At 45.5% G+C, this 13,428-nt stretch overlaps 1 protein-coding gene across 1 annotated transcript in view; it reads right to left on the bottom strand.

The window, feature by feature from the left end:
• Positions 1-13,428, bottom strand: part of KSR2 (kinase suppressor of ras 2) — a 501,760-nt gene that overhangs the window by 62,696 nt on the left and 425,636 nt on the right. The window contains exons 10-11 of the mRNA XM_026456593.2: positions 8,829-8,997; positions 174-215 (exon numbers count right to left, since the gene is read on the bottom strand). Coding sequence (XP_026312378.2) covers positions 174-215; positions 8,829-8,997 — 211 coding nt within the window. The remainder of the gene's footprint in view (positions 1-173; positions 216-8,828; positions 8,998-13,428) is intronic.

A 13,428-nucleotide genomic window follows, 5' to 3' on the forward strand; every position in this document is an offset into this window, starting at 1 on the left:
CTCTTTCTTCTCCACTTCCATGTTCAGCCATTATCCTGGAGTGTGATGGCTCCACTACCTCCCTCTTTGATCTTAGGCACCCCCACAATATCTGCCCCTATTCATCCCAGCAACTCCTGCAACACAGCAGGGCTTGTTCAGAAGGGGCTGCTTCCAGCTCACATGAAACTCACCTGGGAAGATGAACTGCTGCTTGTATTTGTAGTAGTGGGATGCTTGCAAAAGAAAGAAAACATCAGAGTGAGTGTCCCCAAGGAGACGTCCCTTCACGGGCCAAATTGAGCTCTTACGGCCACCACATGGTCATTCTCTGCCCACCTTCAAGAGTTTCCACGCTTCTGCAGACAAAGGACTGCAAACATGTGTAAAGAAACCAGAACTCTTCTAAACATCCATGCCAACCCTCCCATCTGATATCTCACACTCCCTAAAATCAGACTGCTCCAACTCAAACAGACATTCTGACTACAATACCATTTTTGTGAAATGCATAATTACACACACACACACAGAAGAAGTCTGCAAAGCCATAATCCAAAATATTAATTTTTCCCCCTTTTGGCAGAATGATTACAGTGGCTTAAAAAATCCTTTATGCTTTTTCTGTACTTTCCTAATTTTCTGCAATGAGCATCGTATCAGTTTTCTCTCTTTTTTTGTGGATGTAACAAATTACTACAAACTTAGTAAAACAACACAAATGTATCCTCCTACAGTTCCGGGGGACAAAAGTCTGAAATAAGTCTTACAGGGCTGAAATCAAGCTTAGTTCCTTCTGAGGGCTCCAGGAAAATCTATTCCTTGTCTTTTCCAGTTGTTTGAGGCTGCCTGCATTTGTTGGCTCATGGCTCCATCACTCCAACCTCTGCTTCTGTTGTGCCATCTCCTTCTTCTGCCTTTGACCTTCTTGCTTCCCTCTGATAAGGACCTTTGTGATTATATTTAAGGACTTCCCAGATAAGCTAAGATAATTGTCTCATCTCAAAATCCGTAACTTAATTACATCTGCAAAGTTCCTACTGTCCTTTAGAGCAGCATCTTCCCAGATTCTGAGATCAAGACATGGACATCTTTTGGGAATTATTCTACCTACCACAAGTATGAGTTAACTTCTGTATTTAGGAAAAAGTTACATAAAATAAATTTTCTGAACCTCACTGCTGGTTCCCTGACAATTCCTTTTACTTCTAATCTACTCGCCAGAGGCCAGGAGTCTTGGACACTTAAAAGTTTCTAACATGCTACTACTTCATTGGGGAACAGTGCCTGGAATAGGGGGTCAAGGGGTGTTGGGGGCAGGGGACACAGAGCTTTGTGTCCTCAAGTAAATGAAGAGGGCAGGGATATAGTCAGATGAGTCTGTATTGGTGAATCCACTTCCAGAAGCAATTTGATGACATTCAGGGACAAGCCACCACTGGAATTGTTTTATCAAATATTAGCACAGTAGCTCAGAGCCTAGAGTCTAGAAGCTGATCCTATATGGTCAAATATTTGCTCTGCCTTTGGCTATTTGTAGAGACTCCAAGTCTCACTGCCCATATGTATAAAATGAGGATAATAACAGTCCCTTCCTCAAAGGGCAAGGACCATCACTACAAGATAAAAGTGTATTCAAGGTGCTGAATTAGTATTAGCTTTGAGATAAATAAACACATTTCTAAGCTCTCTTAACTAATAGACAAGAATAATTTATAACTAAGAGACAATCACATAGTTCCAAGTGCTAACTAAATGTTTTGCCTTGGGGAAGCAGACGGAACACTCTCCCTCAGGTTGAAATTTACTGATAGATTCCTTCAGGATACGGAGTAAGTCCTACTATCTCAGGACCTCAAACTCCTGGTTCTGTGCCTTGCACCAGTCGGCATGCAACATACATTTGTTGAATTAATCAACTATCTTTATCACAGATGAAACAGCGAAAACCTTGGGCTTAGTCCAATTCCAGATTGTATCAAATAGTTGGAGTCCAGATGGATGCATTTTTGATTCTGGAAAATGGGATGTCCAGGGCAAGAAGCAACTTATTCGAGGTCACAGAGCAAAGCTTTAAAAGAAAAGCATCCTCCATGATTTCAGGGACCGTTTTACTGTTAGATAACATGAGTTTTTCATTGCATGCAACTATTTTATTAGTCAACAAGGGGCTAAAATTAAAACAGGAAAAAATACCCGAGGCTCTCAAGAGGCTTGGCTGATCTTTTCCCTCCCCAGCTCTGACAGTGATGGGGGATTCAGTGCCTGTAGAAAACGTTCGCTGACAGCTATGTTCTTGTTGGGCAATGGAGAGCAGGAGCAGCTTCAGAGAGTCCGAGAAGGGACAGGTGTCAGGCAACGGGACACCAGCGAATGCCTCCACACCTGAAGCCAACGCCCTCCTTGACTCCTCCCCATGTGCCATGGAACAACTCGTTCCTGGTGACTGAAAGGGAAACACGTGGCCAGAAGAGGAGGAAAGACATTGTTGGGAGACCTGTTCTTCCTGCTGATGACAGACACCATCAAGAAGTGGCTCTAAAGAACAGCTGGTGACCTTGAGTGGGCTGCTCAGGAGAGCTGAGTGGCTCCTGGCTTTCTGGCATCCAAGATGACTCAGGACCTGGGAGGTTGCAGACGAAGTCAAAGAGACAAGCAGGCCACTTTGAAGGAGCCTCTCCTCTGGAGCCCCCATGCCTACCCTGAAGCCTCCCAAGACAGCAGCCAGAGTGGTCTTCTAGAAGGAAGGAAGAAAGGTCAAGTTGTTCTCTGCCTAAACCTTTCAACTGCATCCCATGGAGTCTCACATAAAATCTAAAATACTGCTAGGCCCAGACCCTGCAGCCCTGAGTCTCTCTGGAGGCCACTTTCCCTTGTTTATGGCACTTGGGCCCCTTCTTGTGACTGGGCCTTTGCCTTACTTCCCCCACCTTCAGAACTCAGCCATCCTGTGACCCTCCAACCTAAATCTGTTCTCTTGCATTTGCTCAAGGACTCTTGCAAAGACTCTTAGCCATCACAGCCTTCATCACAATCTATAATCCTGTTTTCATGCATATGTTTATTTGGTTAACACCTTTCTTTCTCACTAAGCTATACTTTTCATGAGAACTGCAGCTGTTGTAGGCAGAATAATGCCTGCCCCTACCCCCACAGCATGTCCAGGTCCTAATCCATGGAAACTGTGAATCCATTTCATTACATGGCACAAGGGACTCTTTGGATGAGATTACTTAAGGATCTTGAGGTGGGGAGATTATCCTAGATCATCTGGGTGGGCTCGATGTCATCACAAGGGTCCTCAGAAGAGGGAGGCAGGGTCGGAGAAGGAGATGTGATCAAGGAAGCAGAGGCCAGAATGAGGAGGGGCCACAAGCAAAGTAATGTGGGCAGCCCCTAGATGCTGGGAAAAGGCGAGGAGATGGATTCTCCCTGAGACCTTCCTGAATAAACCAACCCTGTTGACATCTTGGTTTTTAACCCAGTGAAGCCCGTTTTGGACATCTGGCCTCTAGAACCGTAAGATAATAAATCGGTGTGCTTTTAAGCCACTAAGTATGTGGTCATTTGTTACAGCAACAATAGGAAGTGAATACAGGGGCCACGTCTGGTTTGTTCACTGCTCCAAACCTAGTGCCTAGTACAGTAGCTGGTACAGAGTAGATGCTTCATAAATACTGTTAACAAAATGAATGGATGAACACAGTCTGAGGGTCAAGAAGAAAATTTGAGGAGAAAAAACTGCAGCCCTGGGCAGTGCATGAAATTCAGGTCATTCATTCATTCAACAAACACTTAATGAGTGCCTTCAGTCACAGGCAACGTGTTGGGCTTTGAGTGTGCAGTGGTGAAGGAAGACACATTGCCTAGTCTCATGCAGCTGGCATTCTGATGGAGGAGACAGACACTTAACAAACGAGTACGTAAACCAGATCATGGCACAGAGTGATGAGCATAAAAGAGAGGCTCGGGAGAGATTGATGGAAAGGGGAAGGGAGGAATCACTCCCTCACAAGTGGCCCAAGTGAGGTCTCAGAAATCCTGCAAACTCCTCCAAAGGTAGATTCCACCTCCTTTCTTCTCCCTTTGAGCCATTAAAATTTGCCATTTCCTGGAGTTGGGTGTGTGTGTGTGTGTGTGTGTGTGTGTGTTTCAAGATGGCTCTGGGTGGCTCCAAAGAAAAAAGGTATTTGAACACTCCAGCCTCAGAAACCCATAAGACAATCATTTCCAAAGCCTCTTCATCTATCTTGCCATGGTGGTTGCCACCACAACTCTGAATTGTTAGCCCCATGTTACCGATGAGAAACAGACCTAAACAGAGGCAGTGCCATGCTCAAAGCCACACAGCCAGGAAGGAGCAAAGCTGGGATCCAACCCCAGGTCTGTCTGTCCATGTAGCACTCTTGACATCATCTTATACTGGGCCGTGTCCAGCATGGTCCCAGGACTCAGGGAAAGGCGGTTAACAGGAGGTCCACCCAGCTGGCAGTGCACAGTATCAAATACCACCGAGGATGCACACGCCATGCTTGGGTTCTACCAGCCTTTTCACCACATGTCCTGAGGTTAACAGATGAGTTAAATGGCTGGTCAACCCCCCACCCCCTTTTGGACAAGAATGTTCTAGATGAATCAGTGCTGGGGACATTGTTATGCCTAAGCTTTAGCTTAAATAGCCTTCAGAAAACTCAACATCTGGCAGGGACCCATGGGTTAAGTTCCATTTTTTATTTTTTTTAAATGATTTTATTTATATATATTTATTTTTTTTTTTTTTTATTTATTTATTTATTTATTTTGAGACGGAGTCTCGCTCTGTCACCCAGGCTGGAGTGCTGTGGCCCGATCTCAGCTCACTGCAAGCTCCGCCTCCCGGGTTCACGCCATTCTCCTGCCTCAGCCTCCCGGGTAGCTGGGACTACAGGTGCCACCACCTCGCCCGGCTAGTTTTTTGTAGTTTTTAGTAGAGACGGGGTTTCACCGTGTTAGCCAGGATGGTCTCGATCTCCTGACCTCGTGATCCGCCTGTCTCGGCCTCCCAAAGTGCTGGGATTACAGGCTTGAGCCACCGCGCCCGGCCTAAGTTCCATTTTTTATTAACAGAAGCTCCCAGTCAAGAGTGGGACAGCCAGCGAGATCTTTGTATAAACAGGACAGGTACTCATGACCCTGGGGGTGTTTTGCTAAAACTGCCTAAGACACAGGGTATGTCCAACTGTACTTCCAAAGGTTCTATTTTGTTTTCCATTTCAGCACTGAATTTTATTATTCGATTCTAAAATGGATGCACACTCATATACATCATAGAAGTAAGTGCATGAGATAAAGTCCCTCTCCTCAATGGCTGCCATGAAGTTCTTCCAGACTTTACTGCACACATGTGAACACATATACGCACACTGGTACACAGACATACATGTATGTAAATATTTTACAATAAATAGAATATTATACTGATGACTTTGCAAATCACTTACTTTCTACTTGAGAAACATTACGGATATCTTTCCATGTCAGGAAACCTATATAGAGTACTACATTCCTTTGAAAGTTTGCAAAATATTTGGTTATATGGATATATGTGTGTATTCAACCATTCACTGTCCACTCTTGATGGGCATTTGGGTTAATTTCAGTTTTCACTGTTACACACAGATCTCTGCACCCTAGCGCAAGTGTTTCTGTATATACATTCCTAGAAGTGATATACTGGTCAAAGAAATGCACGTTTAAAACTTTAACAGGGCTGGGCATGGTGGCTCACACCTGTAATCCCAGCACTTTAGGAGGCCAAGGCGGGTGGATCACCTGAGGTCAGGAGTTTGAGGCGAGCCTTACCAATATGGTGAAACCCTGCCTCTACTAAAAACACAAATATTAGCCAGGCGTGGTGGTGTGCACCTTTAGTTCCAGATACTCAGGAGGCTGAGACAGGAGAATTGCTCGAACCCGGGAGGTAGAGGTTGCAGTGAACCGAGATCGCACCACCGCACTCCAGCCTGGGTGACAGAGCGAGACTCCATCTCAAAACAACAACAACAACAAAATCTTTAACAGAAAATGTCAAATTACCTTCCCCAAATGTTTACTTCAGTTCATACTCCTATGTCAAGATATATTGGGATTTCATCTTTTATTCTACAATTCTGTCTAGGCCCCCATATTAATTAACAGTGATAATGAGAAATGCAAATAAAGGTAGCCACTGTACTTTATTATTATTGTGTTTAACCATAATCCAAGGAGCCCAGATTTGTTGAGATCTTCAATGAAACTGTCACTCTGCTAAGCTTTGTCCATGTATTATGACATTTCTTTCTTTCTTTTTTTTTTTTTTTTGAGACGGAGTCTTGCTCTGCCACCCAGGCTGGAGTGCAGTGGCCGGATCTCAGCTCACTGCAAGCTCCGCCTCCCGGGTTCCCGCCATTCTCCTGCCTCAGCCTCCGGAGTAGCTGGGACTACAGGTGCCCGCCACCTTGCCCGGCTAGTTTTTTTTTGTATTTTTCGTAGAGACGGGGTTTCACCGTGTTAGCCAGGATGGTTTCGATCTCCTGACCTCGTGATCCACCCGTCTCGGCCTCCCAAAGTGCTGGGATTACAGGCTTGAGCCACCGCGCCCGGCCCGACATTTCTTTCTAAAACAATTATCTAAGGTGGGTACTATTACAATCTCCATTTTACAGATGAGAACACTGAGGCCCAAAGAGGCGAGTTATTTGCCCAACATCGCACAGACATTAAGTGGTAAAGCTGAGATTTGAACTTAAGTAGCTTGGCTGCAGAGCCCACACTCTAACAGCCATGCTAAAGTGATTTTACCCAAAGGACCCCTTAGCTCAGCCCCCAAAGAGGGCAAGGACCTTGTCATGACCTGTCATGGAGCAGTGGTGGGGATAAGGTAGCATGCTAGAACAACAAATTTTCAGGCACCCCTCCTTGAAGACTCTGGCTGAGGGAAGCAAGGAGCTAAGGGACACCCTGATTACTCCGGGTTAGGCAGGTCTCTTGTCTGGAGACGCCAGCAGATTCTTTAAGGGATGAGAAGAGTTGTGGTGCTTTTGTGTACAGTTCTCCCATGAAATGGCCCTTCCCCTTCCCTTGGTCCATAAACAAGTGCCAAACAATTTGAGAGAAAATACTCCTGAAGTCAGTGTCTCCAGGGAGTGAAGTGGCTACTGGAACGCATCAGGCCCACTTCCCCCAAGTGTGGGTGGTCATGGGAAGTCTAAGGGTCTTTTCTTTTCCCCTTCATCCCTTTTTGAAAAAGTAAAAATGAACAACCCTAGAGATGACGGTGGGGGCCTTCTGTCTGTGGAAATGCCGGACAGTGAACCAGCGGCACTTACTAAGGGGGTTCAGCTGGTGACTCACATTGCAGTCCCTGGTGGGTGCCAGGTGAGTGGCCCCCACACAAGGTGGATATGAGGCTGTTAAATTCAGACTTGAACTTAACAAAAAACCCAAAGTTCCAAGAATTCAAAATATGTGCCATCTCTGTGGACATAGCCCGAATCAAAACAGTGTGGGCAGGTACTGTGATTGGCTTGTCCTCAGATGGATGGTTGCATGCGGGTGCTGCCCAGGTGTGGGGCGGGGCCTCCATTTGCCTCCTGGCCATTCACTCATGCCTGGTTAAGCTTCGAGGTGTGAGCTGCGGCCAAGGACCTGGGATTTTTTTCATAGTGTGAAGCTTGTTGACTCAGGAGGAAATCAGGAGCTAGACCAGAATATCCAAAGGAACGTTCAGTGATGATGGCAATGCTCTACACCGGAGCCATTCAGTATGGCCGCCACCAGTCACATGTGGCTACTGAGCCCTTGAAATGTGGCTAGTGTAACCAATAAGCTAATTTTTAAATTATATTTAATTTTAATTCATTTAAACATAAATAGCCACACACGGCTAGCGGATACCATATTGAACAACACAGATGTAGACTCTGGTTCCAACTGGCCATGCCAGTCCCACCAGCCTTCTTCTTGAGGCCAGCTGCAGTGCCACAAATATGGCTGAGTTGGAAGCATTCTTAGGGCCCTAGCACAGGAACTGGGCTATGCTGGACCCTGGAATAGATGGGGAGATTCTTAGGTCTGGTCTACCTGGAGGAAGAAAAATATCCCATTCTTAGGTCTAATGACAAAGAAGGTCAAGAAGTCACAGTGTCCCATGAGTGGCTTCTCTACTATCATCTCATAGCCCAGTGCATACTCCCTGGTCAACAGCCTAGGTGCCTTGTAATTCCTGAGCTAGAGGAACCTTCCAGATCATCTTGTCCAACTACATCTTTTCAGAGATGAGACACAGCAAGAATGCGATAGACCTGGATCTTGACTCCAGGAGTCCAGACTGCTCCTTGACAGCCCTGTCCTCACATCCGGGTTAAGACTCAGTATGTAGCCCTGCTCAGACGTGTGCCCCTAAGATCTCCAGCACAGGATCTCGCTGCCAATTTTAACCAATTTAGCTCATAAGACAACTGTCAGCTCCAGAGTCAATGGCTCCCTTCTGTGACTTAGACTTAGGCAAAGACCCTGGGTTGTAGCTTGCCAAAACACAGAGTCTCTAAGAGTTCCTGCACCTCTTTGAGCCTCTCTGTTTCTTCATCTGTAAAATGAGCTGATAATGCTTACCTGTGGCTGTTCCAAAGATTAAATAAGTGATATAGGGTAATTGCTTAGGATACGATAAGGGTCAGTCCTCATACTTCCTTGCCCCTCTCTGGTCATCAATCCATCGCCTTCCAGCAGAGACTTGCTGTATCAGGACTCTGGCATGAACCCACCCCCTCCCTAATCTGTGCCCCTCCAACGCTGCACACCCCATGTCTCCCCAAGCATGGAGGTACCTGGCAGGTTGAAGTTCTTCTGCTGCCGTGTGCACTGCGGGGAAGGGTGTAGGGGAGAAGGCGGTGTGGCACTAGGAGGGAGCGGGGGTGCTGGCGAGGAGGGCGTGGAGGACGTCGTGGAGGAGGGGTTGCTGCTGGAGTCTGGCTGGTAAGGGACAGGGATGTGGTCCTGCAGAGAGAAAACAGGGTAGGAGTCAGGGACAGGCGGGGAAGCAGAGACACAGCAGAAAGAGTGGGCTGAGCAGGAGAGGCCCCCACCCCAGCCCTGCAACAACTCTTGCCCTTTCCTCAGCCACCAGATCCTTCCAAAGTCCCTCCTGCTTCATCAGCCCCGCTGGGCTGCATCCAGCTGTGGAAGGAACAGCCTCTGGAGTCGAATTCCTGTCCACTGCTTGGACCCCAGAGTGAAAGGTGACCGTGTAATGAAAACAACACAGGTGACAGCCACTCACCCTGTGCCTCTTTGATTCTGACAAACCCCATGCAGAGGTGTCCAAAGTACCCCTCCCAAACCAACACCTCTCCTCCCAAGTGTTTATTAAAGAATCAACAGTCTGACAGCTCCAGAGAGAATGTGAGAGGGAGCCTTCAGCATCTTAGCTCAGGTCACAGCTGGAAACAGCACTGCCTCTCTTCATGCCAGACCAGCTCAAAAACAAGGAGAGAGAAAGAATCCATGTGTGCATTTTTGGAATGGCCTGCTGGGGCGGACTTAGGAGCAGAGTAGTGGGTTGAACAGCGTCCCCCAAAAGACATCCACCCAGGACCTCTGAATCTGATCTTATTTAAACTAATGGTCTTTATAGACATAATTTAAGGTAAGGATCCCGAGATGAGATCATCCCAGATCCGGGTGAGTCCTAGATCCAATGACAAATATCCTAAATCCAATGACAAATATCCAAATCATCCTGGATTCAGGTGAATCCTAAATCCAATGACAGACACATGGAGAGGGAAGTCACATGAAGATGGAGGGAAAGATCGGAGTGATGCAGACACAAGCCAAGGGTTGCTGGAGCCACCAGAGACCGGGAGAGAGGCATGGAACAGATTGTCCTTCAGAGCCTCCAGAAGGCAACCCTGCTGGCGTCTTGACATTGAATTTCTGGCCTCTAGAACTGTGTGAGAATAAATTTCTGTTGTTTCAGTCACCCAGTTCATGTTCTTTTGTTATAGCAGCACTAGGAAATTAGTATCAGCGGGATCTGGAGTCAGGAAAACCTGGACTCAAATTCCACATCACCTCTTTTCTGTGCATCCTGGGTAAAATGCCCAACCTTTCCATTCCTTGGTTTTGTCCTCTGTAAAATGGGAATAATGATAACATCAAGTGCACAGGGTGCATGAAGATTAAATGATGTGGAAGAATGGGAGGGAGGGAGGCAGGCAGGGAGGAACAGTAGCTGTATGCATTCGCAGGCATGTTCTCCTGGAAAGTGATAGACTGGTGCTGCCTGAAGCTTGAGAAGCATTTCACCTCTTTGGGACTTTTTGCTTTCAACAGATGGCAAGAGATGAGCAAAAGCAGCAAACCTCCACATGACATAAAAGGGATTCCTGCCTCTCAAAGCCAGCAGAGCTAAGTGTTCCCACGGGAGCCTTCATCTGTTCACCCACAGGACCGTGGTCACTTGATCCCTCCATTACTCAGAGGTCCACTACTCATGTGGACCAGGTACCCACAGATGCTTTAGTGTGGTCAACAGGTATGCTTATCTGCTAACTCCAAGAGTAGGTGTGGTGAACACCCAATAGCAAAGGAGGTCAAGGGCAGAAGGGGAAATGGACATTCTCTGTCTCCTCAGGCTTACTGGGTGTCCAGCCAGGTTGTACATTTCACCCTCCCAAAGCCCACTCTACTTCCACTGGATCCACACTGCCTCTGGGTCAGTGAGTCTCTCCTTATCCTTTTTTTTTTTTTTTTGAGATGTGGTCTCATTCTGTGGCCTGGGCTGGAGGGTAATGGCATGATCACGGCTCACTGTAGCCTCAGCCTCCTGGGTTCAAGTGATCCTCTCACCCCAGCATCCTGAGTAGCTGGGACCATAGACATGAATCACCACGCCCAGCTTTAAAACACTTTTATTTTTTTGTAGACGCAGGGTCCCACTATGTTGCCTAGGCTGGTTTCAAACTCTTGGGCTCATGCGATCTGACCCTCCCGCCTCGGCCTCCCAAAGTGCTGGGATTACAGGTGTGGGTCAATGTGCTCAAACTCCTTATCCTTAACATGGGCTAAGAACATCCACCTTGTAGGTCTGTTGTGAAGTTTAAACGAGTTATGTATGTACCTACCTCCTTTGTATTGAGTAGAGGTGCTTTATCATCAATAAATGGTAGCCATTATGTTAACAATAGTATATTTCTATAATTAAACTTTTTATTTTGAGATCATTGTGGATTCACATGTAGTTGTAAGAAGAGAGAGATCTTATGTTTCCTTTGCTCAGTTTTCTCCACTGATAACATCTTATGAAACTATAGTACAATATCACAGCCCAGATACTGAACTGATACAGTCAAGATACAGAACAGATCCATCAAAACCAAGATCCCTCATGTTGCCCATTGATAGCGATACCCATTTCCTGCTCTCTCCTCACCATCCTCCCCCCATATTTAACCCCTGGCACCTCTAATCTATTCTCCACATCTGTCCAGTATAATAAACACTAGTTGTATGTGGGGTTTTTTTTTTTTTTTTTGAGATGGAGTCTTGCTACATTACCCAGGCTGGTCTCAAACTCCCGGGCTCAGGCAATCCCATTGCCTCAACCTCAATCCCAAGTAGCTGGGATTAGAATTGTACACCCTGGTGCCCAGCTCTATTCTCAGTTTCTATAATTTTATCATTTCACTGTTTTATATATTGAATCATACAGTATGTAACCTTTTCAGATTGCATTTTTTCACTCAGAATAATTGTAGAGTCATCCAAGTTGTTGTGTGTATTGATAGTTTCTTCCTTTCGATTGCTGAGTTCCTTCGTTTTGATTGCTGAGTAGTACTCTATGATATGGATATATCAGAGTTTGTTTAACCATTTACCCACTGAAGGACATGTAAGTTGTTTTCTATTTTTCGCCATTGTGGATAAAGCTGCTATAAACATTTCTTTACAGGATTTATGTGAACATATGTTTTTATTTCTCTGGAATAAATGCTCAGAAGTGTAGTTTCTGGATAATATAGTAATAACATGTTTAGTTTTAAAAGGAAATGCAAAAACTGTTATCTAGAGTGGCTGCACCATTTTACACCAGCGATGTAGGAATGATTGATTTTTCTCTGCATCGTAGCCAGTGTTTGGTGTTGTCACTATTTGTTATTTTAGCCTTTCTAATTGGAATGTAGTGATATCTCATTGCGCTTTAATTTGCATTTCCTTTTTTTTTTTTTTTTGAGACGGAGTCTCGCTCTGCCACCCAGGCTGGGGTGCAGTGGCCGGATCTCAGCTCACTACAAGCTCTGCCTCCCGGGTTTACGACACTCTCCTGCCTCAGCCTCCCGAGTAGCTGGGACTACAGGCGCCCGCCACCTCGCCCGGCTAGTTTTTTGTATTTTTTTAGTAGAGACGGGGTTTCACCATGTTAGCCAGGATGGTCTCGATCTCCTGACTTCGTGATCTGCCCGTCTGGGCCTCCCAAAGTGCTGGGATTACAGGCTTGAGCCACCGCGCCCGGCCAATTTGCATTTCCTAATAGCTAAGATATTGAACATCTTTCCATGTGCTTACTTGCCATCTGTATATCCACTTTGGTCTTAATGACTGCATCTATATAAGAAGTCTTGAGATCAGGTAGACTGATTCCTCTTTATTATTTTTCAAAAGAATAAAGCTATTGTAGATACTCTAGTTCCTTTGTCTTTTCACATAACTTTTAGAATAATCATGTCTTTATTTATAAAAAATAATCTTTCTGGGATCTTGATATAAATTGTGCTAAACCTATATATGAATTTTGAGGAGAACTGACTTCTTAACTATGTTGAATCTTCCAATCTATGAACATGGTATGGGTATCAGTTTCCTAGAACTGTTGTGACAAAGTACTATAAACTGAGTGGGTTAAAACAACAGAAATTTATTCTCTCACAATTTTGGAGGCCAAAAGTCCCAAGTCAAAGTATTGGCAAGGCCGTGTCTCAGGATCCCTCTGAGACTTTAGGTAGAATCCTTGTTTGCCTCTTCCTACCTTCTGGTGGTGGCCAGCAATCCTTGTCATTACTTGGATTGCAGCTGCACCACTCTAATCTCTGCCTTTGTTGTCACATGGTGCTCTCCCTGTGTGTCTCTGTCTCTCTTTTCCTCTTCTTATAAGGCCGAAAGTCATACTGGATTAAGGAACCATCCTTCCAGTATACCCTCATCTAAACTTGATTACATCTGCAAAGTTCCTATTTCCAAAGATCACATTCACAGGTCCTGGAGGTTAGGACTTAAGCATATCCTTGTGGGGAATACAGTCAGACCCACAGTGGTATCTGTCTCCGTTTCTTTTGATCTTTGTTTCCTTTCACCAGCATTTTGTAGTTTTCAGCGTACAAGCCCTATACATGTTTTATCAGATATACACCAAAGTGTTTCCATTTTGTT

The sequence above is a fragment of the Piliocolobus tephrosceles genome, chromosome 10 (genome assembly GCF_002776525.5).
Source record: "Piliocolobus tephrosceles isolate RC106 chromosome 10, ASM277652v3, whole genome shotgun sequence".
NCBI classification, from domain to species: Eukaryota; Metazoa; Chordata; class Mammalia; order Primates; family Cercopithecidae; genus Piliocolobus; species Piliocolobus tephrosceles.